The sequence below is a fragment of the Salmo trutta genome, chromosome 20 (genome assembly GCF_901001165.1).
Source record: "Salmo trutta chromosome 20, fSalTru1.1, whole genome shotgun sequence".
Classification (NCBI taxonomy): domain Eukaryota; kingdom Metazoa; phylum Chordata; class Actinopteri; order Salmoniformes; family Salmonidae; genus Salmo; species Salmo trutta.
In genome coordinates this window covers 379,056-391,709 of record NC_042976.1, presented here as the reverse complement: position 1 = coordinate 391,709, position 12,654 = coordinate 379,056, and the positions used below count along the sequence as shown (strand labels likewise).

Sequence of the window (12,654 nt, the reverse complement as noted above, 5' to 3'; positions counted from 1 at the left end):
AGCTCTCACTAACATGGCCTAGCTTAATCTCACTAGCATGGCCTAGCCTAATCTCACTAGCATGGCCTAGCCTAATCTCACTAGCATGGCCTAGCCTAATCTCACTAGCATGGCCTAGCCTAATCTCACTAGCATGGCTTAGCCTAATCTCACAGCATGGCCTAGCCTAATTTTATTTTATTTTTATTTTATTTCACCTTTATTTAACCAGGTAGGCAAGTTGAGAACAAGTTCTCATTTACAATTGCGACCTGGCCAAGATAAAGCAAAGCAGTTCGACAACATACAAAAACACAGAGTTACACATGGAGTAAAACAACATACAATCAATGATGCAGTAGAAAAAAATAAGACTATATACAATGTGAGCAAATGATGTGAGATAAGGGAGGTAAAGGCAAAAAAATGCCATGGTGGCAGAGTAAATAAAGTATGGCAAGAAAAACACTGAAATGGTAGATTTGTAGTTTGAAGAAAGTTAAAAGTTAAAATATAAATAATATGGTGCAAAGGAGCAAAATAAATAAATACAGTAGGGGAAGAAGTAGTAGTTTGGCCTAGCCTAATCTCACCAACATGGCCTAGCCTAATCTCACAGCATGGCCTAGCCTAATCTCACAGCATGGCCTAGCCTAATCTCACTAGCATGGCCTAGCCTAATCTCACTAACATGGCCTAGCCTAATCTCGCTAATATTAGTCTAATTGTGAATAATCTTGCCCACTGTCAAGAAGATGGTAGAGGTACATAGCTGTCACTAACATAACTATGGGTGACTTCTGCGATGTCATTTACAAAATAGCCTCCAAAACTCTACTCAGCAAATTGGATGCAGTCTATCACAGTGCCATCCGTTTTGTCACCAAAGCCCCATACACTACCCAACACTGCGACCTGTATGCTCTCGTTGGCTGGCCCTGGCTTCATATTCGTCACCAAACCCACTGGCTCCAAGTCATCTATAAGTCTTTGCTAGGTAAAGCCCCGCCTTATCTCAGCTCACTGGTCACCATAGCAGCACCCACTCATAGCACGCGCTCCAGCAGGTATATTTCACTGGTCATCCCCAAAGCCAACACTTCCTTTGGCCATCCAAAGGAAGTGTTGGAACGAACTGGAACGAACTGCAAAATTCACTGAAGCTGGAGACCCATATCTCCCTCACTAGCTTTAAGAACCAGCTGTCAGAGCAGCTCACAGATCACTGCACCTGTACATAGATGGGCTGTTTACAGATGGGCTATCTACCTCATCCCCATACTGTATTTATTTATTTATTTATTTATCTTGCTCTTTTGCACCCCAGTATCTCTACCTGCACACTCATCTTCTGCACATCTATCACTCCAGTGTTTAATTGCTAAATTGTAATTATTTCACCACTATGGCCTATTTATTGCCTTACCTCCCTTATCTTACCTCATTTGCACTCACTGTATATAGACTTTTTCTATTGCATTATTGACTGTGTTTGTTTATTCCATGTGTAACTCTGTTGTTTGTGTCGCACTGCTTTGCTTTATCTTGGCCAGGTCGCAGTTGTAAATGAGAACTTGTTCTCAACTAGCTTATCTGGTTAAATAAAGGTGAAATAAACCAAATAACACTGTGTGTGTGACAGGTCAGTAAGTCGGTGTGTATCCTGACCACCCAAGCAATAATGAAGCTGTTGAAGTCCAAAGAGGCTGCGGCTGCTGTGGACGTCAAATCATGGCCGATGGTACTGGACACAGGTAACAAACCCTCCCTCATTTTACTAAAATAAAATAAAATAAAATTGTATAAGTCACATGCGCCGAATGCAACAGGTGTAGACATTACAGTAAAATGCTAACTTACGAGCCCCTAACCAACAATGCAGTTTAAAAAAATACAGATAAGAAATAAAAGTAACAAGTAATTAAAGAGCAGCAGTAAAATAACAATGTGGAGGCTATATACAGGGGGTACCGGTACAGAGTCAATGTGGAGGCTATATACAGGGTGTTACGGTACAGAGTCAATGTGGAGGCTATATACAGGGGGTACCGGTACAGAGTCAATGTGGAGGCTAAATACAGGGGGTACCGGTACAGAGTCAATGTGGAGGCTATATACAGGGGGTACCGGTACAGAGTCAATGTGGAGGCTATGTACAGGGGGCACCGGTACAGAGTCAATGTGGAGGCTATATACAGGGGGTACCGGTACAGAGTCAATGTGGAGGCTATATACATGGGGTACCGGTACAGAGTCAATGTGGAGGCTATATACAGGGGGTACCGGTACAGAGTCAATGTGGAGGCTATATACAGGGTATTACGGTACAGAGTCAATGTGGAGGCTATATACAGTGGGGTACCGGTACAGAGTCAATGTGGAGGCTATATACAGGGGGCACCGGTACAGAGTCAATGTGGAGGCTATATACAGGGGGTACCGGTACAGAGTCAATGTGGAGGCTATATACAGGGGGTACCGGTACAGAGTCAATGTGGAGGCTATATACATGGGGTACCGGTACAGAGTCAATGTGGAGGCTATATACAGGGGGTACCGGTACAGAGTCAATGTGGAGGCTATATACAGGGTATTACGGTACAGAGTCAATGTGGAGGCTATATACAGTGGGGTACCGGTACAGAGTCAATGTGGAGGCTATATACAGGGGGTACCGGTACAGAGTCAATGTGGAGGCTATATACAGGGGGTACCGGTACAGAGTCAATGTGCGGGGGCACCGGTTAGTTGAGGTAATATGTACATGTAGGTAGAGTTATTAAAGTGAATATGCATAGATGATAACAGAGAGTAGCAGCAGCGTAGAAGATGGGGGTGGGGGGCAATGCTAGTAGTCTCGGTAGACATTTGATTAGGTGTTCAGGAGTCTTATGGCTTGGTGGTAGAAGCTGTTTAGAATCCTCTTGGACCTAGACTTGGCGCTCAGGTACCGCTTGCCGTGTGGTAGCAGAGAGAACAGTCTATAACTTGGGTGACTGGAGTCTTTGACAATTGTTAGGGCCTTCCTCTAACACCGCCTGGTATAGATGTCCTGGATGGAAGGAAGCTTGGCCCCAGTGATGTACTGGGCCATTCGCATTACCCTCTGTAATGCCTTGCAGTCAGAGGCCGAGCAGTTGCCATACCAGGCAGTGATGCAACCAGTCAGGATGCTCTCGATGGTGCAGCTGTAGAACCTTTTGAGGATCTGAGGACCCATGCCAAAACCTTTCAGTCTCCTGAGGGGGAATGGGTTTTGTCGTGCTCTCTTCACGACTGTCTTGGTGTGCTTGGCCCATGTTAGTTTGTTGGAGATGTGGACGCCAAGGATCTTGAAGCTCTCAACCTGCTCCACTGCAGCCCCGTCGATGAGAATGGGGGCGTGCTCGGTCCTCTTTTTCCTGTAGTCCACAGTCATCTCCTTTGTCTTGATCACGTTGAGGGAGAGGTTGTTGTCCTGGCACCACACGGCCAGGTATCTGACCTCCTCCCTATAGGCTGTCTCATCATTGTCGGTGACCAGGCCTACCACTGTTGTCATCGGCAAACTTAATGATGGTGTTGGAGTTGCAAAAGAGATTGCATCATCTGTTGTGGCGGTATGCAAATTGGAGTGGGTCTAGGGTTTCTGGGATAATGTAGCACTTCATGGCTACAGATGTGAGTGCTACGGGTCGGTAGTCATTTAGGCAGGTTACCTTAGTGTTCTTGGGCACAGGCACTATGGTGGTCTGCTTGAAACATGTTGGTATTACAGACTCGGACAGGGAGAGGTTGAAAATGTCAGTGAAGACACTTGCCAGTTGATCAGCGCATGCTCACAGTGCACGTCCTGGTAATCCGTCTGGCCCTGCAGCCTTGTTAATGTTGACCTGTTTAAAGGTCTTACTCACGTCGGCTGCAGAGAGCGTCATCACAGTCTTCCTTAACAGCTGGTGCTCTCATGCATGTTTCAGTGTTATTTGCCTCGAAGCGAGGGTAGAAGTAGTTTAGCCCGTCTGGTAGGCTCGTGTCACTGGGCAGCTCTCGGCTGTGCTTCCCTTTGTATTCTGTAATGGTTTGCAAGCCCTGCCACATCCGACGAGAGTCAGAGCCGCTGTAGTATGATTCGATCTTAGTCCTGTATTGATGCTTTTCCTGTTTGATGGTTCGTCGGAGGGCATAGCAGGATTTCTTTTCAGCTTCCGGGTTAGAGTCCCGCTCCTTGAGAGCGGCAAATCTAGCCTTTAGCTCAGTGCGGATGTTGCCTGTAATCCATGGCTTCTGGTTGGGGTATGTACGTACGGTCACTGGTGCTTCCTGCTTAAATTTTTGCTTGATAGCAGGAATCAGGAGGATAGAGTTATGGTCAGATTTGCCAAATGGAGGGCGAGGGAGAGCTTTGTATGCGTCTCTGTGTGTGGAGTATAGGCGGTCCAGAGTTTTTTTCCCTCTGGTTGCACATGTAAGTTTCCCTGCATTAAAGTCCATGGCTACTAGGAGCACCGCATCTGGGTGAGCGTTATCTTGTTTGCTTACGGCGGAATACAGCTCATTCAATGCTGTCTTAGTGCCAGCCTCTGACTGTGGTGGTATGTAAACAGCTACAAAGAATACAGATGAAAACTCTCTAGGTAGATAGTGTGGTCTACAGCTTATCCTGAGATACTCTACCTCAGGCGAGCAATAGTTCGAGACTTCCTTAGATATCGTACTCCAGCTGTTATTTACAAAAATACATAGCCCGCCGCCCCTTGTCTTACCAGACGCCACTGTTCTATCCTGCCGGTACAGTGTATAACCAGCCAGCTGTATGTTGGTATTGCCGTCGTTCAGCCCCGACTCCATGAAGGATAAGATATTACAGTTTTGAATGTCCCGTTGGTAATTCTCCAAAGATTGCACGTTTTCTAGCAGAAAGGAAGGAAGTGGGAGTTTATTCAATCGCCTACGAATTCTCAAAAGGCAGCCCGCACTGTGGCCCCTTTTTCTCTGCCGCCTCTTCACGCAAATCACGGGGATCTGGGCCTGTTCCCGGGAAAGCAGTGTATCATTCTCGTCGGGCTCGTCAGACTTGTTAAAGGAAAAGAAGGATTCTGCCAGTCCATGGTGAGTAATCTCAGTCCTGATGTCTAGAAGTTATTTTCGGTCATAAGAGACGGTAGCGGCAACATTATGTACAAAATAAGTTACAAAATAACTCAAACAAACAAAAAATTATAATCGGTTGGGGGCACGTAAAACATCAGCCTTCTTCTTTTCCGGCGCCATTGTTACATGCTGCTCTGGACTGTATGTGAAATCCATCCCTCCAAACCTATTGTTATTCTCCCACCCCCAGACGACCTCCCCAGGACGAAGAGGCTTCAGATCTACAAACCTCCCACCCCAGAGATGCTGGCATACCTGGACTTCAGTGTGTCCACCATGGGCATCCTGGCTGGAGTCAAGGTAAACTAACCCCTGACTGTACCTGGACTTCAGTGTGTCCACCATGGGCATCCTGGCTGGAGTCAAGGTCTGACCTACAACCTACAGTAGTTGTTCTGCAGCATGATTAGAGGGACCTGGGAACACAGACTGTGTACTACCCATACTGTACACTGTTATCTTGAACGGTAATACCAGAGAGACTGTAGTGGTGCCACCAAACAGTCGTTCTGTTATCTCTTCCTCCAGATGTCCCACGCTGCCACCAGTGCCTTGTGTCGCTCCATCAAGCTGCAGTGTGAGCTGTACCCCTCTCGCCAGATAGCCATCTGTCTGGACCCCTACTGCGGCCTGGGCTTCGCTCTCTGGTGCCTCAGCAGGTAAAGGACATTTACAGTGTAATATTTTGGGACTGTAAACTAGCACAGTTAGTGCTCATGTGGTGTAGCAGGGAGATCCTGGTTCCTCCTCTAGAGCTGGACAGTAACCTGGTCTCTCTCTCTAGTGTATACTCTGGCCACCAGTCGATCCTGGTTCCTCCTCTAGAGTTGAACAGTAACCTGGTCTCTCTCTCTCTTTGTCTCTCTCTAGTGTATACTCTGGCCACCAGTCGATCCTGGTTCCTCCTCTAGAGCTGGACAGTAACCTGGTCTCTCTCTCTCTGTCTCTCTCTAGTGTATACTCTGGCCACCAGTCGATCCTGGTTCCTCCTCTAGAGTTGAACAGTAACCTGGTCTCTCTCTGTCTCTCTCTAGTGTATACTCTGGCCACCAGTCGATCCTGGTTCCTCCTCTAGAGTTGAACAGTAACCTGGTCTCTCTCTGTCTCTCTCTAGTGTATACTCTGGCCACCAGTCGATCCTGGTTCCTCCTCTAGAGCTGGACAGTAATGTTTCTCTGTGGTTGTCAGCTGTCAGCCAGTATAAAGTCAGAATCACATTCTGTTCCTACTCTGTCATGGAGATGTGTACCAAGGGCCTGGGGACCCAGACTGAGACACTACGGGTTAGTATGGACTCACACAGGCAGCAAACACACCGCACACACTCACATGGACGCACACACCAAACACACACCACACACCACACACACACCACACACCACACACACTCACATGGACGCACACACACCGCACACACACCGCACACACACACCACACACCACACACACCAAACACACCAAACACACTCACATGGACGCACACACACCGCACACACACACCACACACCACACACACCAAACACACACTGTCTGAATTGCTTATTACTTCCTTTTCTTTTCTCTTCCCTGTGTGTGTGTGTGTGTGTGTGTGTGTGTGTGTGTGTGTGTGTGTGTGTGTGTGTGTGTGTGTGTGTGTGTGTGTGTGTGTGTGTGTGTGTGTGTGTGTGTGTAGTTGCGTAACATAAACCTGTCGTGTGTTAGGACCTGTATGGTCGTAGCAGAAGAGCGTCCTCGTATAACTCTGACCCAGTCCTTCTCCAAGATCTTTAAAGACCTGGGTTTGTCTCCTCGAGCGGTCAGCACTACCTTCGGCTGCAGAGTCAACATGGCCGTCTGTCTGCAGGTCAGTGCAAAATAAAGATTATCTGGCTTATAGAATAGATTTGTTCTGTTTCAACTCCCATTTCGTCTTTAATGGATACAATAGAAACAGAGGAGGATATTTTGTCTGTGGGTGATGTACACTGTGTTGGGAAAGTATTCAGACCCCTTCACCTTTTCCACCTTTTGTTACATTACAGCCTTATTCTAAAATGGACTTTTTTCCTCATCAACCTCCATAATGACATCACAATACCCCATAATGACATCACAATACCTCATAATGACTAGCTATGTCCGTTATCTAGCTAGCTATGTCCTTGTGGAGCCGTTATCTAGCTAGCTCTGTCCTTGTGGAGCCGTTATCCAGCTAGCTATGTCCTTGTGGAGCCGTTATCTAGCTAGCTCTGTCCTTGTGGAGCCGTTATCCAGCTAGCTCTGTCCTTGTGGAGCCGTTATCCAGCTAGCTATGTCCTTGTGGAGCCGTTATCTAGCTAGCTATGTCCTTGTGGAGCCGTTATCCAGCTAGCTATGTCCTTGTGGAGCCATTATCTAGCTAGCTCTGTCCTTGTGGAGCCGTTATCCAGCTAGCTCTGTCCTTGTGGAGCCGTTATCCAGCTAGCTCTGTCCTTGTGGAGCCGTTATCCAGCTAGCTATGTCCTTGTGTAGCCGTTATCTAGCTAGCTCTGTCTATGTGGAGCCGTTATCTAGCTAGCTATGTCCTTGTGGAGCCGTCATCCGGCTAGCAATGTCCTTGTGGAGCAGTTATCCAGCTAGCTATGTCCTTGTGGAGCAGTTATCCAGCTAGCTATGTACTTGTGGAGCAGTTATCCAGCTAGCTATGTCCTTGTGGAGCCGTTATCCAGCTAGCTCTGTCCTTGTGGAGCCGTTATCCAGCTAGCTATGTCCTTGTGGAGCCGTTATCCAGCTAGCTCTGTCCTTGTGGAGTCGTTATCTAGTTAGCTCTGTCTATGTGGAGCCGTTATCCAGCTAGCTCTGTCCTTGTGGAGTCGTTATCCAGCTAGCTCTGTCCTTGTGGAGCCGTTATCTAGCTAGCTCTGTCCTTGTGGAGCCGTTATCTAGCTAGCTATGTCCTTGTGGAGCCATTATCTAGCTAGCTCTGTCTATGTGGAGCCGTTATCTAGCTAGCTCTGTCCTTGTGGAGCCGTTATCCAGCTAGCTCTGTCCTTGTGGAGCCGTTATCTAGCTAGCTCTGTCCTTGTGGAGCCGTTATCCAGCTAGCTATGTCCTTGTGGAGCCGTTATCCAGCTAGCTCTGTCCTTGTGGAGCCGTTATCCAGCTAGCTATGTCCTTGTGGAGCCGTTATCCAGCTAGCTCTGTCCTTGTGGAGTCGTTATCTAGTTAGCTCTGTCTATGTGGAGCCGTTATCCAGCTAGCTCTGTCCTTGTGGAGTCGTTATCCAGCTAGCTCTGTCCTTGTGGAGCCGTTATCTAGCTAGCTCTGTCCTTGTGGAGCCGTTATCTAGCTAGCTATGTCCTTGTGGAGCCATTATCTAGCTAGCTCTGTCTATGTGGAGGCGTTATCTAGCTAGCTCTGTCCTTGTGGAGCCGTTATCCAGCTAGCTCTGTCCTTGTGGAGCCGTTATCTAGCTAGCTCTGTCCTTGTGGAGCCGTTATCCAGCTAGCTCTGTCCTTGTGGAGCCGTTATCCAGCTAGCTATGTCCTTGTGGAGCCGTTATCTAGCTAGCTCTGTCCTTGTGGAGCCGTTATCCAGCTAGCTCTGTCCTTGTGGAGCCGTTATCCAGCTAGCTCTGTCCTTGTGGAGCCTTTATCTAGCTAGCTATGTCCTTGTGGAGCCGTTATCCAGCTAGCTCTGTCCTTGTGGAGCCGTTATCCAGCTAGCTCTGTCCTTGTGGAGCCGTTATCTAGCTAGCTATGTCCTTGTGGAGCCGTTATCCAGCTAGCTCTGTCCTTGTGGAGCCGTTATCCAGCTAGCTATGTCCTTGTGGAGCCGTTATCTAGCTAGCTATGTCCTTGTGGAGCCGTTATCCAGCTAGCTCTGTCCTTGTGGAGCCGTTATCCAGCTAGCTATGTCCTTGTGGAGCCGTTATCTAGCTAGCTATGTCCTTGTGGAGCCGTTATCCAGCTAGCTCTGTCCTTGTGGAGTCGTTATCCAGCTAGCTCTGTCCTTGTGGAGCCGTTATCCAGCTAGCTATGTCCTTGTGGAGCCGTTATCTAGCTAGCTCTGTCCTTGTGGAGCCGTTATCCAGCTAGCTATGTCCTTGTGGAGCCGTTATCTAGCTAGCTATGTCCTTGTGGAGCCGTTATCCAGCTAGCTCTGTCCTTGTGGAGCCGTTATCCAGCTAGCTCTGTCCTTGTGGAGCTGTTATCCAGCTAGCTATGTCCTTGTGGAGTCATTATCTAGCTAGCTCTGTCTATGTGGAGCCGTTATCCAGCTAGCTCTGTCTATGTGGAGCCGTTATCTAGCTAGCTCTGTCTATGTGGAGCCGTTATCTAGCTAGCTATGTCCTTGTGGAGCCGTTATCCAGCTAGCTATGTCCTTGTGGAGCCGTTTTCCAGCTAGCTATGTCCTTGTGGAGCCGTTTTCCAGCTAGCTATGTCCTTTGTTAATTAGCTAGCTGAAAGGTAGGGCCTAATGTTTTTTTTTCTCCCTTTGAAGCCAGGGGGATTTTTTTTTTTAGCACACCACAAGTTCCTTCCCGGGTCCGGACTCTATTTGGAGCCACGCCTCACAGTTGTGTGATTCGCTAAAATGAAATGATGTTAAATGACTCCTATAGAATTGTATGGTCACTCCCACTAAGGCCAAATTTGAATGGTTGATATTCCAGGCGTATTTATGTGTGCAATAGCCTGGAAGCGAGGTTAATCAATCAATCAATCAAATGTATTTATAAAGCCCTTCTTACATCAGCTGATATCTCAAAGTGCTGTACAGAAACCCAGCCTGAAACCCCAAACAGCAAGCAATGCAGGTGTAGAAGCACGGTGGCTAGGAAAAACTCCCTAGAAAGGCCAAAACCTAGGAAGAAACCTAGAAAGGAACCAGGCTATGAGGGGTGGCCAGTCCTCTTCTGGCTGTGCCGGGTGGAGATCATAACAGAACATGGCCAAGATGTTCAAATGTTCATAAATGACCAGCAGGGTCAAATAATAATAATCACAGTGGTTGTCGATGGTGCAACAGGTCAGCACCTCAGGAGTAAATGTCAGTTGGCTTTTCATAGCATCTCTACCGCTCCTGCTGTCTCTAGAGAGTTGAAAACAGCAGGTCTGGGACAGGTAGCACGTCCGATGGACGTGGCTGTGTAGATGGCCATTTAGATGGCTATGTAGATGGCTGTATAGATGGCCGTTTACTTGGCTGTATAGATGGCCGTTTAGATGACTGTGCAGATGGCTGTGCAGATGGCTGTTTACTTGGCTGTATAGATGGCCATGCAGATGGCTGTATAGATGGCCATTTAGATGGCTGTGCAGATGGCTGTATAGATGGCCATTTAGATGGTTGCTTACTTGGTTGTATAGATGGCCATTTAGATGGTTGTTTACTTGGCTGTATAGATGGCCATTTAGATGGTTGCTTACTTGGCTGTATAGATGGCCATTTAGATGGTTGCTTACTTGGTTGTATAGATGGCCATTTAGATGGTTGCTTACTTGGCTGTATAGATGGTTGCTTACTTGGCTGTATAGATGGTTGTTTACTTGGCTGTATAGATAGTTGTTTACTTGGCTGTATAGATGGTTGTTTACTTGGCTGTATAGATGGTTGTTTACTTGGCTGTATAGATGGCCATTTAGATGGTTGCTTACTTGGCTGTATAGATGGTTGTTTACTTGGCTGTATAGATGGTTGTTTACTTGGCTGTATAGATGGCCATTTAGATGGTTGTTTACTTGGCTGTATAGATGGCCATTTAGATGGTTGTGCAGATGGCTGTATAGATGGTTGTTTACTTGGCTGTATAGATGGTTGTTTACTTGGCTGTATAGATGGTTGTTTACTTGGCTGTATAGATGGTTGTTTACTTGGCTGTGTTGGTTCCACTTTTCTGGGCTCTGTTATTTACTTAACAAATAAGGAATACTCAAAATGTGCACTTATAAATCATAACACTTTTTTAATCAAAATACAGCTGTAGACAGAAGTCAAAGATCAAACATACAACTGATGTCTCTCCTGAGTTCTGCAAAATAGGAAAAGTCCAAGTTGCTTTTAATATGCTTGCAGTCAACCCCTAGTGATGTAACTGCCTACGTCAACACCTTCTACTCATTAGACCAATCCCATGCATATAGAGTTATACAAACTTGCAGGAGAAAGAAAACACTGGAACTATTGTTAAGGGCTCAGCAGTAATTTTCCACTCCCCGTGTGGCTTTATAGTGGTATGTCTGACTCTCTTATCTCTTTCACTCCCCTGCAGGATTCTGTGTTTATGAATCTCTTTTAGCCTTGAGGCGCTTTCTCACAGACACCCTGTTTTGATGCAATAACGCACACATCTCTCAGACCGTTCCTTTATAAGAGGCAGAGAATAGAAAAGAACTGTGGACCAGTATTAAACCTTATAATGCATATATATTAACCCTAATCTGTAGTCCAGGACCCTATAAATGTAGTGGGGGAGGGGTCTTATAGCCCTTCCCCTTCTATTAATACAACATAAGCATAATCAATTATTACAATACATCAAACGTTTGGTGCAGCCCCAAGTTGACCCCATCAGCTGTGTAGATGGCTGTATAGATGGTTGTTTACTTGGCTGTATAGATGGTTTTATAGATGGTTGTTTACTTGGCTGTATAGATGGCTGTATAGATGGTTGTTTACTTGGCTGTATAGATGGTTGTTTACTTGGCTGTGTAGATGGCTGTATAGATGGCCATTTAGATGGTTGTTTACTTGGCTGTATAGATGGTTGTTTACTTGGCTGTATAGATGGTTGTTTACTTGGCTGTATAGATGGTTGTTTACTTGGCTGTATAGATGGTTGTTTACTTGGCTGTATAGATGGTTCTATAGATGGTTGTTTACTTGGCTGTATAGATGGTTGTTTACTTGGCTGTATTGATGGTTGTTTACTTGGCTGTATAGATGGTTGTATAGATGGTTGTTTACTTGGCTGTATCGATGGTTGTATAGATGGTTGTTTACTTGGCTGTATATATGGCTGTGTAGATGGCTGTATAGATGGTTGTTTACTTGGCTGTATATATGGCTGTGTAGATGGCTGTATAGATGGTTGTTTACTTGGCTGTATAGATGGTTGTTTACTTGGCTGTATAGATGGTTGTTTACTTGGCTGTAGATATGGTTGTTTACTTCGCTGTATACATGGTTGTTTACTTGGTTGTATAGATGGTTGTTTACTTGGTTATATAGATGGTTGTTTACTTGGCTGTATATATGGCTGTGTAGATGGCTGTATAGATGGTTGTTTACTTGGCTGTATATATGGCGGTGTAGATGGCTGTATAGATGGTTGTTTACTTGGCTGTATAGATGGTTGTTTACTTGGCTGTATAGATGGTTGTATAGATGGTTGTTTACTTGGCTGTGTAGATGGCTGTATAGATGGTTGTTTACTTGGCTGTATAGATGGTTGTTTACTTGGCTGTATCGATGGTTGTATAGATGGTTGTTTACTTGGCTGTATATATGGCTGTGTAGATGGCTGTATAGATGGTTGTTTACTTGGCTGTATATATGGCTGTGTAGATGGCTGTATAGATGGTTG

The 12,654-nt window shown here is 46.1% G+C and overlaps 1 protein-coding gene across 1 annotated transcript in view; it reads left to right on the top strand.

Moving 5' to 3' along the window:
• dip2a (disco-interacting protein 2 homolog A) overlaps positions 1-12,654 on the top strand; it is a 289,945-nt gene that overhangs the window by 253,705 nt on the left and 23,586 nt on the right. Inside the window, exons 27-31 of the mRNA XM_029701943.1 lie at positions 1,622-1,733; positions 5,300-5,409; positions 5,638-5,768; positions 6,224-6,392; positions 6,781-6,951. Coding sequence (XP_029557803.1) covers positions 1,622-1,733; positions 5,300-5,409; positions 5,638-5,768; positions 6,224-6,392; positions 6,781-6,951 — 693 coding nt within the window. The remainder of the gene's footprint in view (positions 1-1,621; positions 1,734-5,299; positions 5,410-5,637; positions 5,769-6,223; positions 6,393-6,780; positions 6,952-12,654) is intronic.